Below are 13,697 nucleotides of genomic sequence, written 5' to 3' on the forward strand. Positions count from 1 at the left end.
CCCCATACACTGGCACACTTTCTCTCCCCACATGTACTGGCACACTTTCACAACACCCCCTCCATACACTGTCACACTCTCTCTACCTCCTCCTCATACACTGGCACTCACCCCCCTCCCCATAGACTGACCACTATCTCCCTCCCCCCACACTCCCCATACCCCCTCCCTATCTGACACTTTCTCTCCCCGTACGCTGGCACACTCTCCCCCTCCCCATATGCTGGCACACTTTCTCCCCCCAAATTCTTGCACACTTTCCCCCCCTCTCCCCATACACTGGCGCACTCCCCCTCCATACACTTCCTCCCCTACACTGGCACCCTCCCCCACTCCCTCCATACACTGGCACACTCCCTATATACACTGGCACCCCCATATATTGGCACACTTTCTCGCCAGGTGCCCAGTGAGTGTAGGGAGAGTAATTTCAGTGTTCACACTTACTCTACGGGGGGAGGAGTCTGCCCCTGTCCACGCCCCCGGGTACAGACGTCATGCACGGCGCCTGGTCACTATCAGCCAATCGCGTCACGCGCTGATTATGTAGTCGCGCACTACCAATGTGCAGCCTCCCGGTGGTGACGCCACTCCTAGTCCCTCCCCAGGCTCAGATCCGCCCATTCCCTGCTCTGTGCTGTAGGTAAGATGGCGGCCGGCTCCCGTCCCTGAGACGTCGCCGCTCCCTCCGCCGGCTTCTTTCATGCTGACATGTCCTAAGGCTGCAAGCAGGATGGTGGTGGATGCAGCGACCCCCAATGGCCCCTTTCAGCCCGCCGCGCTGCTCTATATCCGCGGTGAGTGCGGCCTGTATGCTGCTGTGGGGGCTGGGTGTATACACGGCTGCTGTGTAGGGTAACCCTCCGCCTGCTGCTGCTGGTCTGTATACTGTGTGCTGTGCAGGGTAACCCACTGCTGCCGGTCTGTATACTGTATGCTGTGCAGGTTATCCCTCTGCCTCCTGCTGCCGTTCTGTATACTGTGTGCTGTGCAGGGCAAACCTCTGCCGCCTCCTACATACTTCCCAACATGAAACTTTCCAGGGGGGATTATATGCTCTGTTACTGGATGTCCCTCTTAATTTATGATTGCCGCCATCTGGTTTAAGAAGGTTATTTGCTCAGAAAGGTGTTTCAACAAAGGTCATGGTAATCCTAAATTAAGAGGAAAGTCCAGGAGCAGAGCATTGTGCTGCTGGTGTGTATATGCTGTGTAGGGGTAACACTCTGGCTCCTGCTGGCGTGTGTGCTGTGCAGGGTAACCCTCTGCCTCCTCCTACTTTTGTGTGTGCTGTGCGGGGTGACCCCCTGCCGCCATGGTGTGTGCTGTGCGGGGTGACCCCCTGCCACTGTTGTGTATACGGGTGTGTGTGTGTGTGTGTGTGTGTGAGCGCTGTGCAGGGTAACCCTCTGCGTGACAGACTGTCCAGCAAATGAATGGTGAAAGGTTTTTCAGGGGATCCACTAACAAAACTGTTCCTTGTAGACAGCAGCCCATAGATGGAGTGCCTTCAGTGCTTACTGGCAGCAGATCTAGAGGGGGTTGCGCCTGGTCTGGGAATCATTCATAAGGATACCGTCTCTTCTATAAGCCACTTTATAATGAGATGATGATCAATGGAGACATGGGGCAGATGTATTAAGCCTTAACAAGAGCTAAATGCAAGGGTGATAGAGATAAACGTCCAGCCAATCACCTGCTAGCTGCCATGTTATAGCCTGTGTTTAAAAAAAATTCAGTAAGGATCTGATTAACTGGATGTTTATCTCTCTCTATCACCATTGAATTTATCTCTTGTTAAAGCTTAATACATCTGCCCCATTGCATCTTGAGGCCCCCATACACCTGTATAACATCGGGCCTGATGTTGTTGTTACAATGTGCGACCATGTGGGTCGATAGTTCAGCCCATAAATCAGACTAGCTGCATGCCTGCTTTCATTGCGGTCATAAGCAGATCGTATGTCATAACTCTGTCTGAGTGGCCTATCTGTTACCTTGAAGCTGTGGTCTCAAATCTGGTTACTACAGGTGACTTATTCTCTATGGCTGCATCAGTAAGGCTATTTTACACACTCCAGCTGACACCAAAAGCCATACCGTACACAGAAGTTTACACTGGCCAGAACGCCAACGGCCCGGCAGCCGTCCTTTCCAGTGGTGGCATCCGGCTGCAATCTGACAGCCGGTTCGTGACCGTACCATGTGAAAGGACACAATACTGTCCATTTTTAACTACTGTGTACGGCTTTTGGCCGTGCAGAGTTTCCCCACCTGGCGTTAGCCGGAGCAAGTGAAATGGCCTGTAGTTATCTTCCCTCTTTCCACTGGCAGAAAACTTGAAACCATGCACAGTTGCTTGTGGTGGCTGCTCTAAGCTGTATGCTATTGAAACCTACTGCCATTGACACCCCCCCCCCCCCCCCCCCCCCCCCAATTTGTTGCCCTGTTTTTACTGTCATCTTTTCTAGATAAATAGCTTAGCCCAGTCTTAGACACAGTGGGGCAGATGTACGAAGCAGCGTTAAGTGCAAAAATGCACTTAATGCTGGTTAACTGGGGGGAATTACGTTTATGCTAATGTATTACTAGCGCACCTAACGTGCGCTAGTGACAGCACGCCGAGTTACGCTCGGCGTGGCTGTCCCCTGCAATCCCCCCCAGGGATTAACGGCCGGGGCGATGTATTAATAGCTTTTTAAGGCGTTAATTCACCCCGGCCGCTTCGTCAGCTCAGGGCTAGCGTTGTCCTATCCCCCACTGTGGGCACAACGCTAGCCCTGCTTCTGGCTTGGGCTGCGCAGGAGATCTCGCGTTTTTTTGCAAGATCTCGTGCATGCCCATTAGAGCCGGACAGGGGGGGGGAGCGCACTGAGCATGCGCGGGACGCCGGGGGAGTCAATAAGGATAGCCGTTAACGCTGGGCATAACGGCTCTCCTTATCGGCTTGGGGGGGTTAATACATTAGCAAATAACGGGTGCCTGCTTCTCCTCGTTATGCAGGAGAAGCGGGACCCGTTATTTGAGAAGCGCTAAGGGGGGGGTTAGTACATCTGCCCCATTGTTACAAAGAAGAAATAAAGCCCTGTACACACACATCGATTTGCTTTTGATTCGATGTTCGATTCTGTACTTTTGCATTAGATATCGAATTCGATATACATTTATGGTACATTGTACACATTGGATTTACTATATCAAATTCTATATTTCCTTGGCTGCACAGTAGTTTAATTCTGTTCGATTTTGTGAAAACGGGAGCATGCATCGAATCTAATGCTGCTTTCCCACTGCCTACACGGGTAATGACCCGTTTTTTTTAAACGGGTCTTTAAACGGGTAAGAGCCAAAAGACTCTTTCCCACTGCAGCTTTTAAACGGTAAATTACTGTTTAAAAGCTGTTTTTGTCACATTCCCACTTACCCGTTTAAAAACCCGTTTAAGCAGTGTAAAGATAGGGGGGGGGGGATTTAAAAAAAAAAAAACGGCGTGGGGTCCCCCCCACTGCCGTAACCAGCACCAGGCTGAAAGAGCCGGGGCTGGTAATAAAAAATCAGGAAACCCGACAAATAGGGGTTCCCTGATTTTTTACAACCAGCCCCAGGCTCCAGGTCCAGGACTGGTTCCCAAAATACGGGGGACAAAATGACTAGGGGTCCCCCGTATTTTAAGAACCAGCCCCAGACCAAACAAGCCAGCAGGGTAATGTCACAGCCGGGGGGACACTTATAATATAAGGTCCCGCGGCCAAAACATTCTCCCTACCGACCAGTCAGCCTGGCCAGGGGCCCTGGGGGAGTGGGGACCCCCCCAATAAAGGGGTCCCCCCCCTCCAGGACTTACCTGACCAGGCTGAAGCCTGGTGCTGTCCTCGATGCCCCTGGGTGGTGGGCATCGAGCTGATGGTATGGTGTAAAAAATAGAATAAAAACCATTGTCTTTTACTGGTGAACTATGAGTCCCAGCAAGCCTCCCCCGCAAGCTGGGACTTGGAGAACCACAAGTCCCAGCCTGCGGGGCATTAAAGGGCCCGCTGGGTCTTGTAGTGCCACAGTAAAAGAAAGAGTTAAATAAACACACTGACACACGTGAAAAATAAAAGTTTAATACATACATAACACATACATACTGATACTTACCTATCTTGAGCCCGTAGGTAGCCCTGGTCCTGATGTCCTGGTCCGTGTCGGCGTCTGTATCCATGTCGGCATCCCTGTCGGCGTCGGCGGTCCGGAGTCCGAAGAAATCCATTTGGGAAGCTGTGGAAGGAAACCATACTCACCTGTCCCAGCGCGACATAGTCCAGGTAAGGTCTTTGCAAAAAAAACAAACCGACACCCGAAACCAGACCGGACTGACGGAGACGCACGTGTGTTTGTTTACATCGTGCGGCTCCGCCTCCCGAATGCCGCTATTGGCCGCCTTGCGGCCTAGCGGCTCCTGATTGGCCGCAAGGCGGCCAATAGCGGCATTCGGGGGCGGAGCCGCACGATGTAAACACACCGTGCGGCTCTCTGCCTGTTCGCTTGGTTCGGGTGTCGGTTTGTTTTTTTTGCAAAGACCTTACCTGGACTACGTCGCGCTGGGACAGGTGAGTATGGTTTCCTTCCACAGCTTCCCAAATGGATTTCTTCGGACTCCGGACCGCCGACGCCGTCGCCGACAGGGATGCCGACATGGATACAGACGCCGACACGGACCAGGACATCAGGACCAGGGCTACCTACGGGCTCAAGATAGGTAAGTATCAGTATGTATGTGTTATGTATGTATTAAACTTTTATTTTTCACGTGTGTCAGTGTGTTTATTTAACTCTTTCTTTTACTGTGGCACTACAAGACCCAGCGGGCCCTTTAATGCCCCGCAGGCTGGGACTTGTGGTTCTCCAAGTCCCAGCTTGCGGGGGAGGCTTGCTGGGACTCATAGTTCACCAGTAAAAGACAATGGTTTTTATTCTATTTTTTACACCATACCATCAGCTCGATGCCCACCGCCCAGGGGCATCGAGGACAGCACCAGGCTTCAGCCTGGTCAGGTAAGTCCTGGAGGGGGGGGACCCCTTTATTGGGGGGGTCCCCACTCCCCCAGGGCCCCTGGCCAGGCTGACTGGTCGGTAGGGAGAATGTTTTGGCCGCGGGACCTTATATTATAAGTGTCCCCCGGCTGTGACATTACCCTGCTGGCTTGTTTGGTCTGGGGCTGGTTCTTAAAATACGGGGGACCCCTAGTCATTTTGTCCCCCGTATTTTGGGAACCAGCCCCGGACCTGGAGCCTGGGGCTGGTTGTAAAAAATCAGGGAACCCCTATTTGTCGGGTTTCCTGATTTTTTTAATACCAGCCCCGGCTCCTTCAGCCTGGTGCTGGTTACGGCAGTGGGGGGGGACCCCATGCCGTTTTTTTTTTTTAACGTGTAAGGGCTACCCCTTTCCCACTGCCGAAAAAACGGCTCTTACACGTTAAAAACACTGCTTTTTACACGGGTAACAAAAACCGGTATTTGTTACCCGTGTAAAGCAACCTGGAGCTTTCCCACTGCAGCTCTAGCCGTTTAAAAAGGCTAAAAAAACGGCATTTACACGTGTAAAGCCTGCAGTGGGAAAGGGGCATAATGTAGATCAAAAGTGACATAAAAACCATTCGATTTAGTTTAGGATTCGATTTTGCTTCTATAAGCAAAATTGATTTGAAAATCGGGAAAAATCGATGCATGTGTACAGGTCTTAAGACCTGTGCGCTATTATATCAGCAGCTGTTCAGGAGGGGGGTTTTTAGTCCCCCAAAGACATACAGAAAATAAAACAAGCAGGCTTCACTGTGTGATGAATGAAAATAGAGTACAGCTAGGATTAATAACACACTTTAATATAGTTATTCATAAATGTAAAACATGCATATTGGCACATAAAATAACATACAAAGCTTTGGTAATTGATGTAAGCTCCTATTTAGGCATATACCACACCTCATTCGGACCTGATCAGTTGGTAGATTAAGTAAATGTCCCAGTCAAATATCCGGCTAGGGGGTGTCCAGGAATATTATGTCCAATTTGTATCTGTTTGAATATTCTGCTTGAGGTAACCACAGGTGGGGGTGTAGCGGAGAATGTTTATACCTCAGCTGAGTGCAGAGAAACACTACCTAGAATACTGAATGTGAATGTTCAAATATTCTCTGTAAAGCGCTGCGAATATGTGTGCGCTATATAAGAAACTATCAATAAATAATACTCCCTTTTTGTCAGCTGGTCTGGAAAAGGTGAAAAAAGGTCCCAGGTGTAGAATCAAGACCATGGTATTTAAGCTCAATGTGCTTAATTGGCTTGTGTAACCATGTAACTGCACACAGATAGCCTTCTGCGCTCCTTGTTTTACAGAAAGGTAATGCCGGGTTGTGGAGCACTAGCTGCCACGTACGGGAAATCCAGGATGCGGAGCACCGGCTGCCACGTATGGGGATGCGGATTGCTAACTGCCGCGTTACTGAATGGCTGGGATGTGGAGTGCTACCTGCCACGTTATGGGATTGCCGGGATATGGAGAGCTAGCTGCAACGTTACGGGATGGCCGGGATGCGGTACGCTAGCAGCCACGTTACGGGATGGCCGGGATGCGGTGCGCTAGCAGCCACGTTACGGGATGGCCGGGATGCGGTGCGCTAGCAGCCACGTTACGGGATGGCCGGGATGTGGTGCGCTAGCAGCCACGTTTCGGGATGGCCGGGATGCGGTACGCTAGCAGCCACGTTACGGGATGGCCGGGATGCGGTGCGCTAGCAGCCACGTTACGGGATGGCCGGGATGCGGTGCGCTAGCAGCCACGTTACGGGATGGCAGGGATGCGGTGCGCTAGCAGCCACGTTACGGGATGGCCGGGATGCGGTGCGCTAGCAGCCACGTTACGGGATGGCCGGGATGCGGTGCGCTAGCAGCCACGTTACGGGATGGCCGGGATGCGGTGCGCTAGCAGCCACGTTACGGGATGGCCGGGATGCGGTGCGCTAGCAGCCACGTTACGGGATGGCCGGGATGTGGTGCGCTAGCAGCCATGTTACGGGATGCGGTGCGCTAGCAGCCACGTACGGGATATCCAGGATGCGGAGCACCGGCTGCCAGGTATGGGGATGCGGATCGCTAACTGCCGCGTTACTGAAAGGCTGGGATGTGGAGTGCTAGCTGCCATGTTATGGGATTGCCGGGATGTGGAGAGCTAGCTGCAACGTAATGGGATGGCCGGGATGTGGTGCACTAGCAGCCACGTTACGGGATGCTAGGTTCCATATATACATTGGTGGCATTGAGCATATAAATATATTAACATTGGTGGACAGCGATGGCGGTAATGGATACACTGCTGGCCTGCGCAATAACAAAATATACATTGGTGGGCAGTGTTGGCACTAATTTATGCATTGCTTGCACAGGCCAGCAATGTATAAGTTACTGCCAACGCTGCCCACCAATGTTTATATATTTATATGCCACTGCCACCAATGTTTATTTAAATGCAAACTGCCCACCTATGTTTTACTCTTGCCTGCTACTGAGACCTTGCAAAGAGGATTATGGTTGCTGCAACAGGGAAAGTCTGCCACTGCCACATGTATACACATCTGTTAGTGTTCTAGACCAATTACTGGGCTATCTAGACACTGGAACCTTGCAAGACAGGTGACACCGCGTATGGCTGAGAATCTGCTCTTTATGTTACACCGGGGGTATGCAGCCTTGTTACTGCAAGAGTGTCCTGTGGATGGCCGGGTTGCGGAGCAGAACCATATACTGGCTCTATCTATATACGTGCACCTATGAAATGTTTTGTGAGTACTCGAATGACTGATATATTCCTTATTCTTTCCCTGTCTGGATGTGCAGCAGTGTATAAGTGCTACATAACTGGGTTGTGTATTGGACTCATTTGTACCCAAACCTGCTACATCACGTATAGGCAACCTGTGGAACTATACATCCCAGAATGCCGTAACAGCTAGTTGTGGCAGATGCTGAAGTGCCATTGGTTACATACCCCTGTTCTAGACACTGATGACAATGTTGGGGTATTTTATATACCACGCCTCAGTGAGTGAGAAGGGATCTGGTGATCTAATGTGCAGTCACCAAGGTGGCTGTTCTGCCATATGTACTGTATCATGGTGGCACTTGTATATATTGTTCCTGGCAGGTCATATACATATATGTGGTCTGTAGTGTAAGCCCTGTTACCTCCTTTATCCCGGTGTGAGCCAGAATAGAATGCTTTCTGGATGGTAGGTCAACCTTTCCTTGCGTCGACAATAGCCATACGTTTTTGGAATTTTTCTTTCTTGCATACTTGACCATGGTCTCTGATTGGGGACAGTGTAGCATGTTGGTGAGCAAAGTGGAACACTGTCTCATGGTGGACTGTGTCTGTCATTGTCACCTCGTCCATGTCGATCTAATATACCAAAGGCTAACATAATCTGCAGGCCCTCTGTATGACGCTGCCATCTTGGAGTGACCAGTTTCGGCGTGATTCAGCAGGTTCCATGGTGTGAAAACGCCATAAGCAATTCTCCCCCATCCTCATTCATCTCTGGAACGCAGATATTAGGCATTTTGTTCCCATGTTCAGGCTTGTCTCTGCTGGAGCCTATGGAACTCTAGGTACATACCAAGTGTGATTGATGCACGTCTGTTTTCTGTAGGTGGCCGGCCAGCTGCCATTAATGGTTATTTGCACAAGTAAATTCTTGTTCCACGGATGATTCTATTCCCCCGACCCATGGAACGCATTCTGGGTGTAACAGCTGATGCTAAAGCAAGTGATGCAAATGTGTCACCCCCCCCCATCACCACCACCACCCTCATCTCAATCTGAGCAGATAATAAGATGTTGCCTCAAATCCGATGCATTTAATAGGAGTGCCTTCATACTAACAAGGAGCATCTATACTGTCAGACCAGTCTGTGTGCAATATAAACTACTATGCCTGTGATGTCATCACTGCTAGTGAGTGGCACCCAGTGTGGATGACAAGTGCCCTTTAATGAGTAGACAGTACAGTAAAACTGTTATGAGCCAGATCCTTGTTCTTTCTGTCATCCACTTGATATGATGTCTTTGTCTTACAGTGGTGATATTGGTTGCCATATAGGTGACAGTGCTACATTCTGTCTTTCATACTGCACTTGCAGCCATGAGGTTATGGTGTGTATGCCTCAGTAACTGAGGAGTAGTGCTGGTCAGTGTCACTCATATGGTGTGATAGTACTCACAGCGATGGCGCCCCTTCTTGTTCTCCAGTCCTAGTTCTTGTCCTGAGAACAGTTCTCCAGAGCTGCTGTCATTTAGCAAATTCCCAGTTACAGAGCTCTCAGCCATCAATGGTTTCCCAGCAACCGTGACGGACGAGGGCTGCGTAATGCTCGTTACTCACTGGGAAAGCACCCTCTGGCCTGGTGCACTGTATCCGTGCACAACAGGCTGAAAGCTGTGTATCCTATATAAGGTGAAACATGGCTGGCCTGAGTGTAGCAGCTGTCACTAGGGTAGCTGGCGGTATGCTGATGTATGTGGCAGGCCTGAGCGTAGATGCTGTCACTAGGGAAGCTGGTGGCCTCACTGAGGTTTGCTATGTGTGCTGATGTACGTGGCAGGCCTGAGTGTAGCTGGCGGCCTCACTGTGGTGTGCTGATGTATGTGGCAGGCCTGAGTGTAGCCGCTGTCACTAGGGTAGATGGCAGCTGCTCTGCAGTGTGCTGATGTATGCGGCAGGCCTGAGTGTAGCTGCTGTCACTAGGTTAGATGGCGGCGGCAGCAGCAGCGTGCTGATGTATGTAGCAGGCCTGAGTGTAGCCGCTGTCACTAGTGTAGCTGGCGGCCTCGCTGCAGTGTGCTGATGTATGTAGCAGGCCTGAGTGTAGCAGCTGTCACTAGTGTAGCTGGCGGTGTGCTGATGTACGTGGCAGGCCTGAGTTTAGCCGCTGTTGCTAGTGTAGCTGGCGGCCTCGCTGTGGTGTGCTGATGTACGTGGCAGGCCTGAGTTTAGCCGCTGTCACTAGGGCAGATGGCGGCTGCTGTGTGTGTGCTGATGTAGGTGGCTGGCATGAGTGTTGCCGCTGTCACTATGATACATGGCAGCGTTGCTATGGTGTGCTCTGTGTGCTGATGTACGTGGCTGAAGTGCGTGTAGCCGCTGTCACTAGAGCTGTGTACACACGGTACACTTATCGCTGGCGGTACTTGTTTCCTAGCACGGCGCCCACGATTTTAAGTCTTATGGCATTGTATGCGTTGCATCGCATGCCATATAGCCGCATGCGATGCAATTTAAGCACCCTATACGATTTTTAATTGTATAAGCACCCTAATGGGTGCTTACAATGTTAAATGCGCCACCCCCACTATCAACGCCAACCCAAAGCGTGGCGGTACGCGTCCTCCAACCTTTTCATACCCCCACTATCCACGTCGGGAGTGGAGTTCATTTTATATAGTGCGGCGAGCCACCGAGCCCAAAGCGTGGCGAGCGGATGCGTATTACTTTACATGTAATCCGCGGGGCTCGCTGCGCTCGGCACACTACATAGAATCAACTCCACGCAGACGTGGATAGTGGGGGTATGAAAAGGTCGGAGGACGCGTACCGCAGTCGGGTTGGCGTTGATAGTGGGGGTGCTTTTAACATTGTAAGCACCCCTTACGGTGCTTATACAATTAATAATCTTATAGGGGGCCCATTTAATATTAAAAACACCCATTAGGGTGCTTATGCAATTTTAAATCGTATACCATTGTATATGGCATACAATGCGATGGTATACGATTTTAAAATTGTATAACATCGACTGACATCGCATACCATTGTATGGCTTATGGTATGCGATGCGATGGGCTCTGTGCTAGGAAACAAGTACCTCGCTGGCAATATGGTCGCTGAGCATGCTCCAGCGACTTCCCCTGCCTCTTCTCCCGGCAGTGTGTCAATTTCATCAGCGACCATCTCTGGTCACAGATGAAAACGGGACACTGAGTAATATATTGCCCCGTGTGTATGCACCTTAGGGTAGTTGGCAGTTGCATTGTGTGCGGATGTACGTGGGAGGCTGAGTGCAGCTGCTGTCTCTAGGGTAGATGGTGGCCTCGCTGCGGTGTGCTTTGTATGTACGTTCAGGAACATAAATGACTAATTTGTGTGGGTACTTGTATACTTTCACGGCTCCCATCGCATGCCATATGTAGTGGCATGCGATGCGATGCAATTTTTACTGGTGTTTTATGAATTTGTTGTAAAAATCGCATGCGATTTTGATCACAAATGCATTTAAATTAGTAGCAAACATGTTAAATGCACCCCAAATGTCTTTTTTTCACACTGTACCACCCACACTATCAACGCCAACCCGAAGCGTGGTGAGTGGCGGTGGTACGCGTCCTACGTCCTTTTCATACCCCCACTATCCGCGTCGGCGTGGAGTTGAGAATAGAAAGTGTGGCGAGCGCAGCGAGCCCCGCGGATACCTCTGAAGGTATCCGCGGGGCTCGGTGGCTCGCTGCGCTCGCCATACTTTCTATTCTCAACTCCACGCCGATGTGGATAGTGGGGGTATGAAAAGGTCGTAGGACGCATACCGCTGCGCTCGCCACGCTTCGGGTTGGCGTGCTACAGTAAGAAATGCCCTTTGGGGTGCATTTAACATGATTTTAACGTCAATGATTTCTGTGAAAAATGGCATCTCATCGCATGCGATGCGATTTTTTTTTTCATATACGATGCCCATCGTGGGAGCCGTGATACTACACAAGTACCTTTTGTGTGCTAAAAGGGGTCCTAACAAAGTGAAAGCAATTACAGGGACACTGATCTTTCAATCTTACTGGATATGGAAAGGGAGCTGCAAAGACTTGGTTTGGGGGTAGGGTGGACAGTTTGGTTAAAAACTGTCACAGCTCAAAGTGAAAGCCTCAGCCACTGTTAGAAGTACTTTAGTGATTACATAACATTAAATCCAGGTATAAATGCCATGTTATGCAGCCATTGTGAGGTGCTATGTATCTTCCTGTATCATATTTGGTCTATATATGAATCCATTATTTCCTTTCTTCCCTATACATGGACTTCATTCTCCTGGTGATAAATTTACCAAAGCTTCTAAAAATGAAAAGCTGATGTAATTTGCAACCAATCAGATTGTCTAAAATTTTTCTGTTGCAGCCTAAAAATGTATAGTATCTTTGGTTGCTAAGGGCAACATGACCTTTTCATAATTTTCTGTGCTGTCACTCACTGCCCTGTTTGCGTTCAGCCATTATGCGCATATCTTAATGTATAATTATAAACATTGAAGCTGGTTACGCTCCATACTGGGCTGTGCTACTTTTGCCTAATCATAGGATCACTTCAATATGTTATGTGTTCCGTTAGGGCAGGGCTGGGCAACACCGGCCCGCCAGATGTTGATGAACTACACATCCCAGCATGCCTTGCCTCAGTTTCAGAATGGCCACATAGCAAAAGTAATGCAAAGCATCCTGGGATGTGTAGTTCATTAACATCTGGAGGGCCGGTATTGCCCAGCCCTGCGTTAGGGGATAATTGAATTTTAGAGTAGACTGTCAGGACATTCAGCAGCCTGTGCTCTATGTATGATGGTTATAAGGTGGGGATTTGCCTTGTATGAAGTGGTGAAGGCTCATTTGGACCAGAGGCTGGCAGCATTGAATGAGGTCTCTGTAGAGGGGGCAGAATGGGAGAAACCTGCTATATATACCCGGTGTATAAATGTTTTGTGCGAATCGTGATTCCTATGCTGATATCGTTTACTGAATGTTATACATGCCATGATGAGAACCAGTGCTGTGAATGCAGAAAGCGATGTATCGCACAGATATCTGTTACATAGTGTAACCTATGCCTTACTCCTGACCCTCAGATGTTCCTCCAGCTGAGCAAGAAAAGTTATTTGTCCAGAAGCTGCGGCAGTGCTGTGTCCTGTTTGACTTTGTTTCGGACCCGTTAAGTGACCTGAAATGGAAGGAGGTAAAACGGGCGGCCCTGAGCGAGATGGTAGAATATATAACGCACAATCGCAATGTCATCACGGAACCCATCTACCCAGAAGTCGTTCACATGGTGAGTCCTTGTCTTCAGTGTTTGGGTGACCCTAGAGTTTACCGCAGGGCAGTCCAATGCAGCTAGTCACCGATTGTCTCCTGACCATTCATTTTGCTATAGTCCTATGGCTAAAGATCTCTGCAGCACTTCACTTTCACTATGGTCCAAATGCAGTAAGTCAGTATTGCTACTGCTCTGTGCGGTACAGAGATCTCTGCAGCACATTCACTATGGTCCAATGGCAGTAAGAGGCAGTATTGCTACTGCTCTGTGCGGAACAGAGATCTCTGCAGCACATTCACTATGGTCCAATTGCAGTAAGTCAGTATTGCTACTGCTCTGTGCGGTACAGAGATCTCTGCAGCACATTCATCATGGTCCAATGGCAGTAAGAGGCAGTATTGCTACTGCTCTGCATGATCCAGAGATCTCTGCAGCACATTCACTATGGTCCAATTGCAGTAAAGGTGCGTACACATGGGCATAAAATCGCTGACAATATGGTCGACCATATTGCCAGCGATTGGAGTGTGCACCAGCTATAAATCTCCGGCTGCGCGCTCCCGTTTTCAGTCCCCAGCGACTTCCCCTGCCTTTTC

General features: G+C 49.9%; 1 protein-coding gene across 5 annotated transcripts in view; it reads left to right on the plus strand.

Annotated features, from left to right (window-relative positions):
- PPP2R5C (protein phosphatase 2 regulatory subunit B'gamma) overlaps positions 1-13,697 on the plus strand; it is a 90,826-nt gene that overhangs the window by 37,484 nt on the left and 39,645 nt on the right. For 4 of the 5 annotated variants that reach the window (XR_014466194.1, XR_014466195.1, XM_083166360.1 and 1 more), the window contains exon 4: positions 12,917-13,116. Coding sequence is in view for 3 of the 5 variants with exons in the window: in XM_083166360.1 (XP_083022486.1) it covers positions 12,917-13,116 (200 nt within the window). In the remaining 2 variants the exon portion in view is untranslated. Of the gene's footprint in view, positions 1-565; positions 798-12,916; positions 13,117-13,697 lie in introns of those variants that run through there. The other variant, XM_083166361.1, reaches the window with a different exon arrangement.

Source organism: Crinia signifera, chromosome 12 (assembly GCF_055691185.1).
Source record: "Crinia signifera chromosome 12, ASM5569118v1, whole genome shotgun sequence".
In the NCBI taxonomy this organism is placed as follows: Eukaryota; Metazoa; Chordata; class Amphibia; order Anura; family Myobatrachidae; genus Crinia; species Crinia signifera.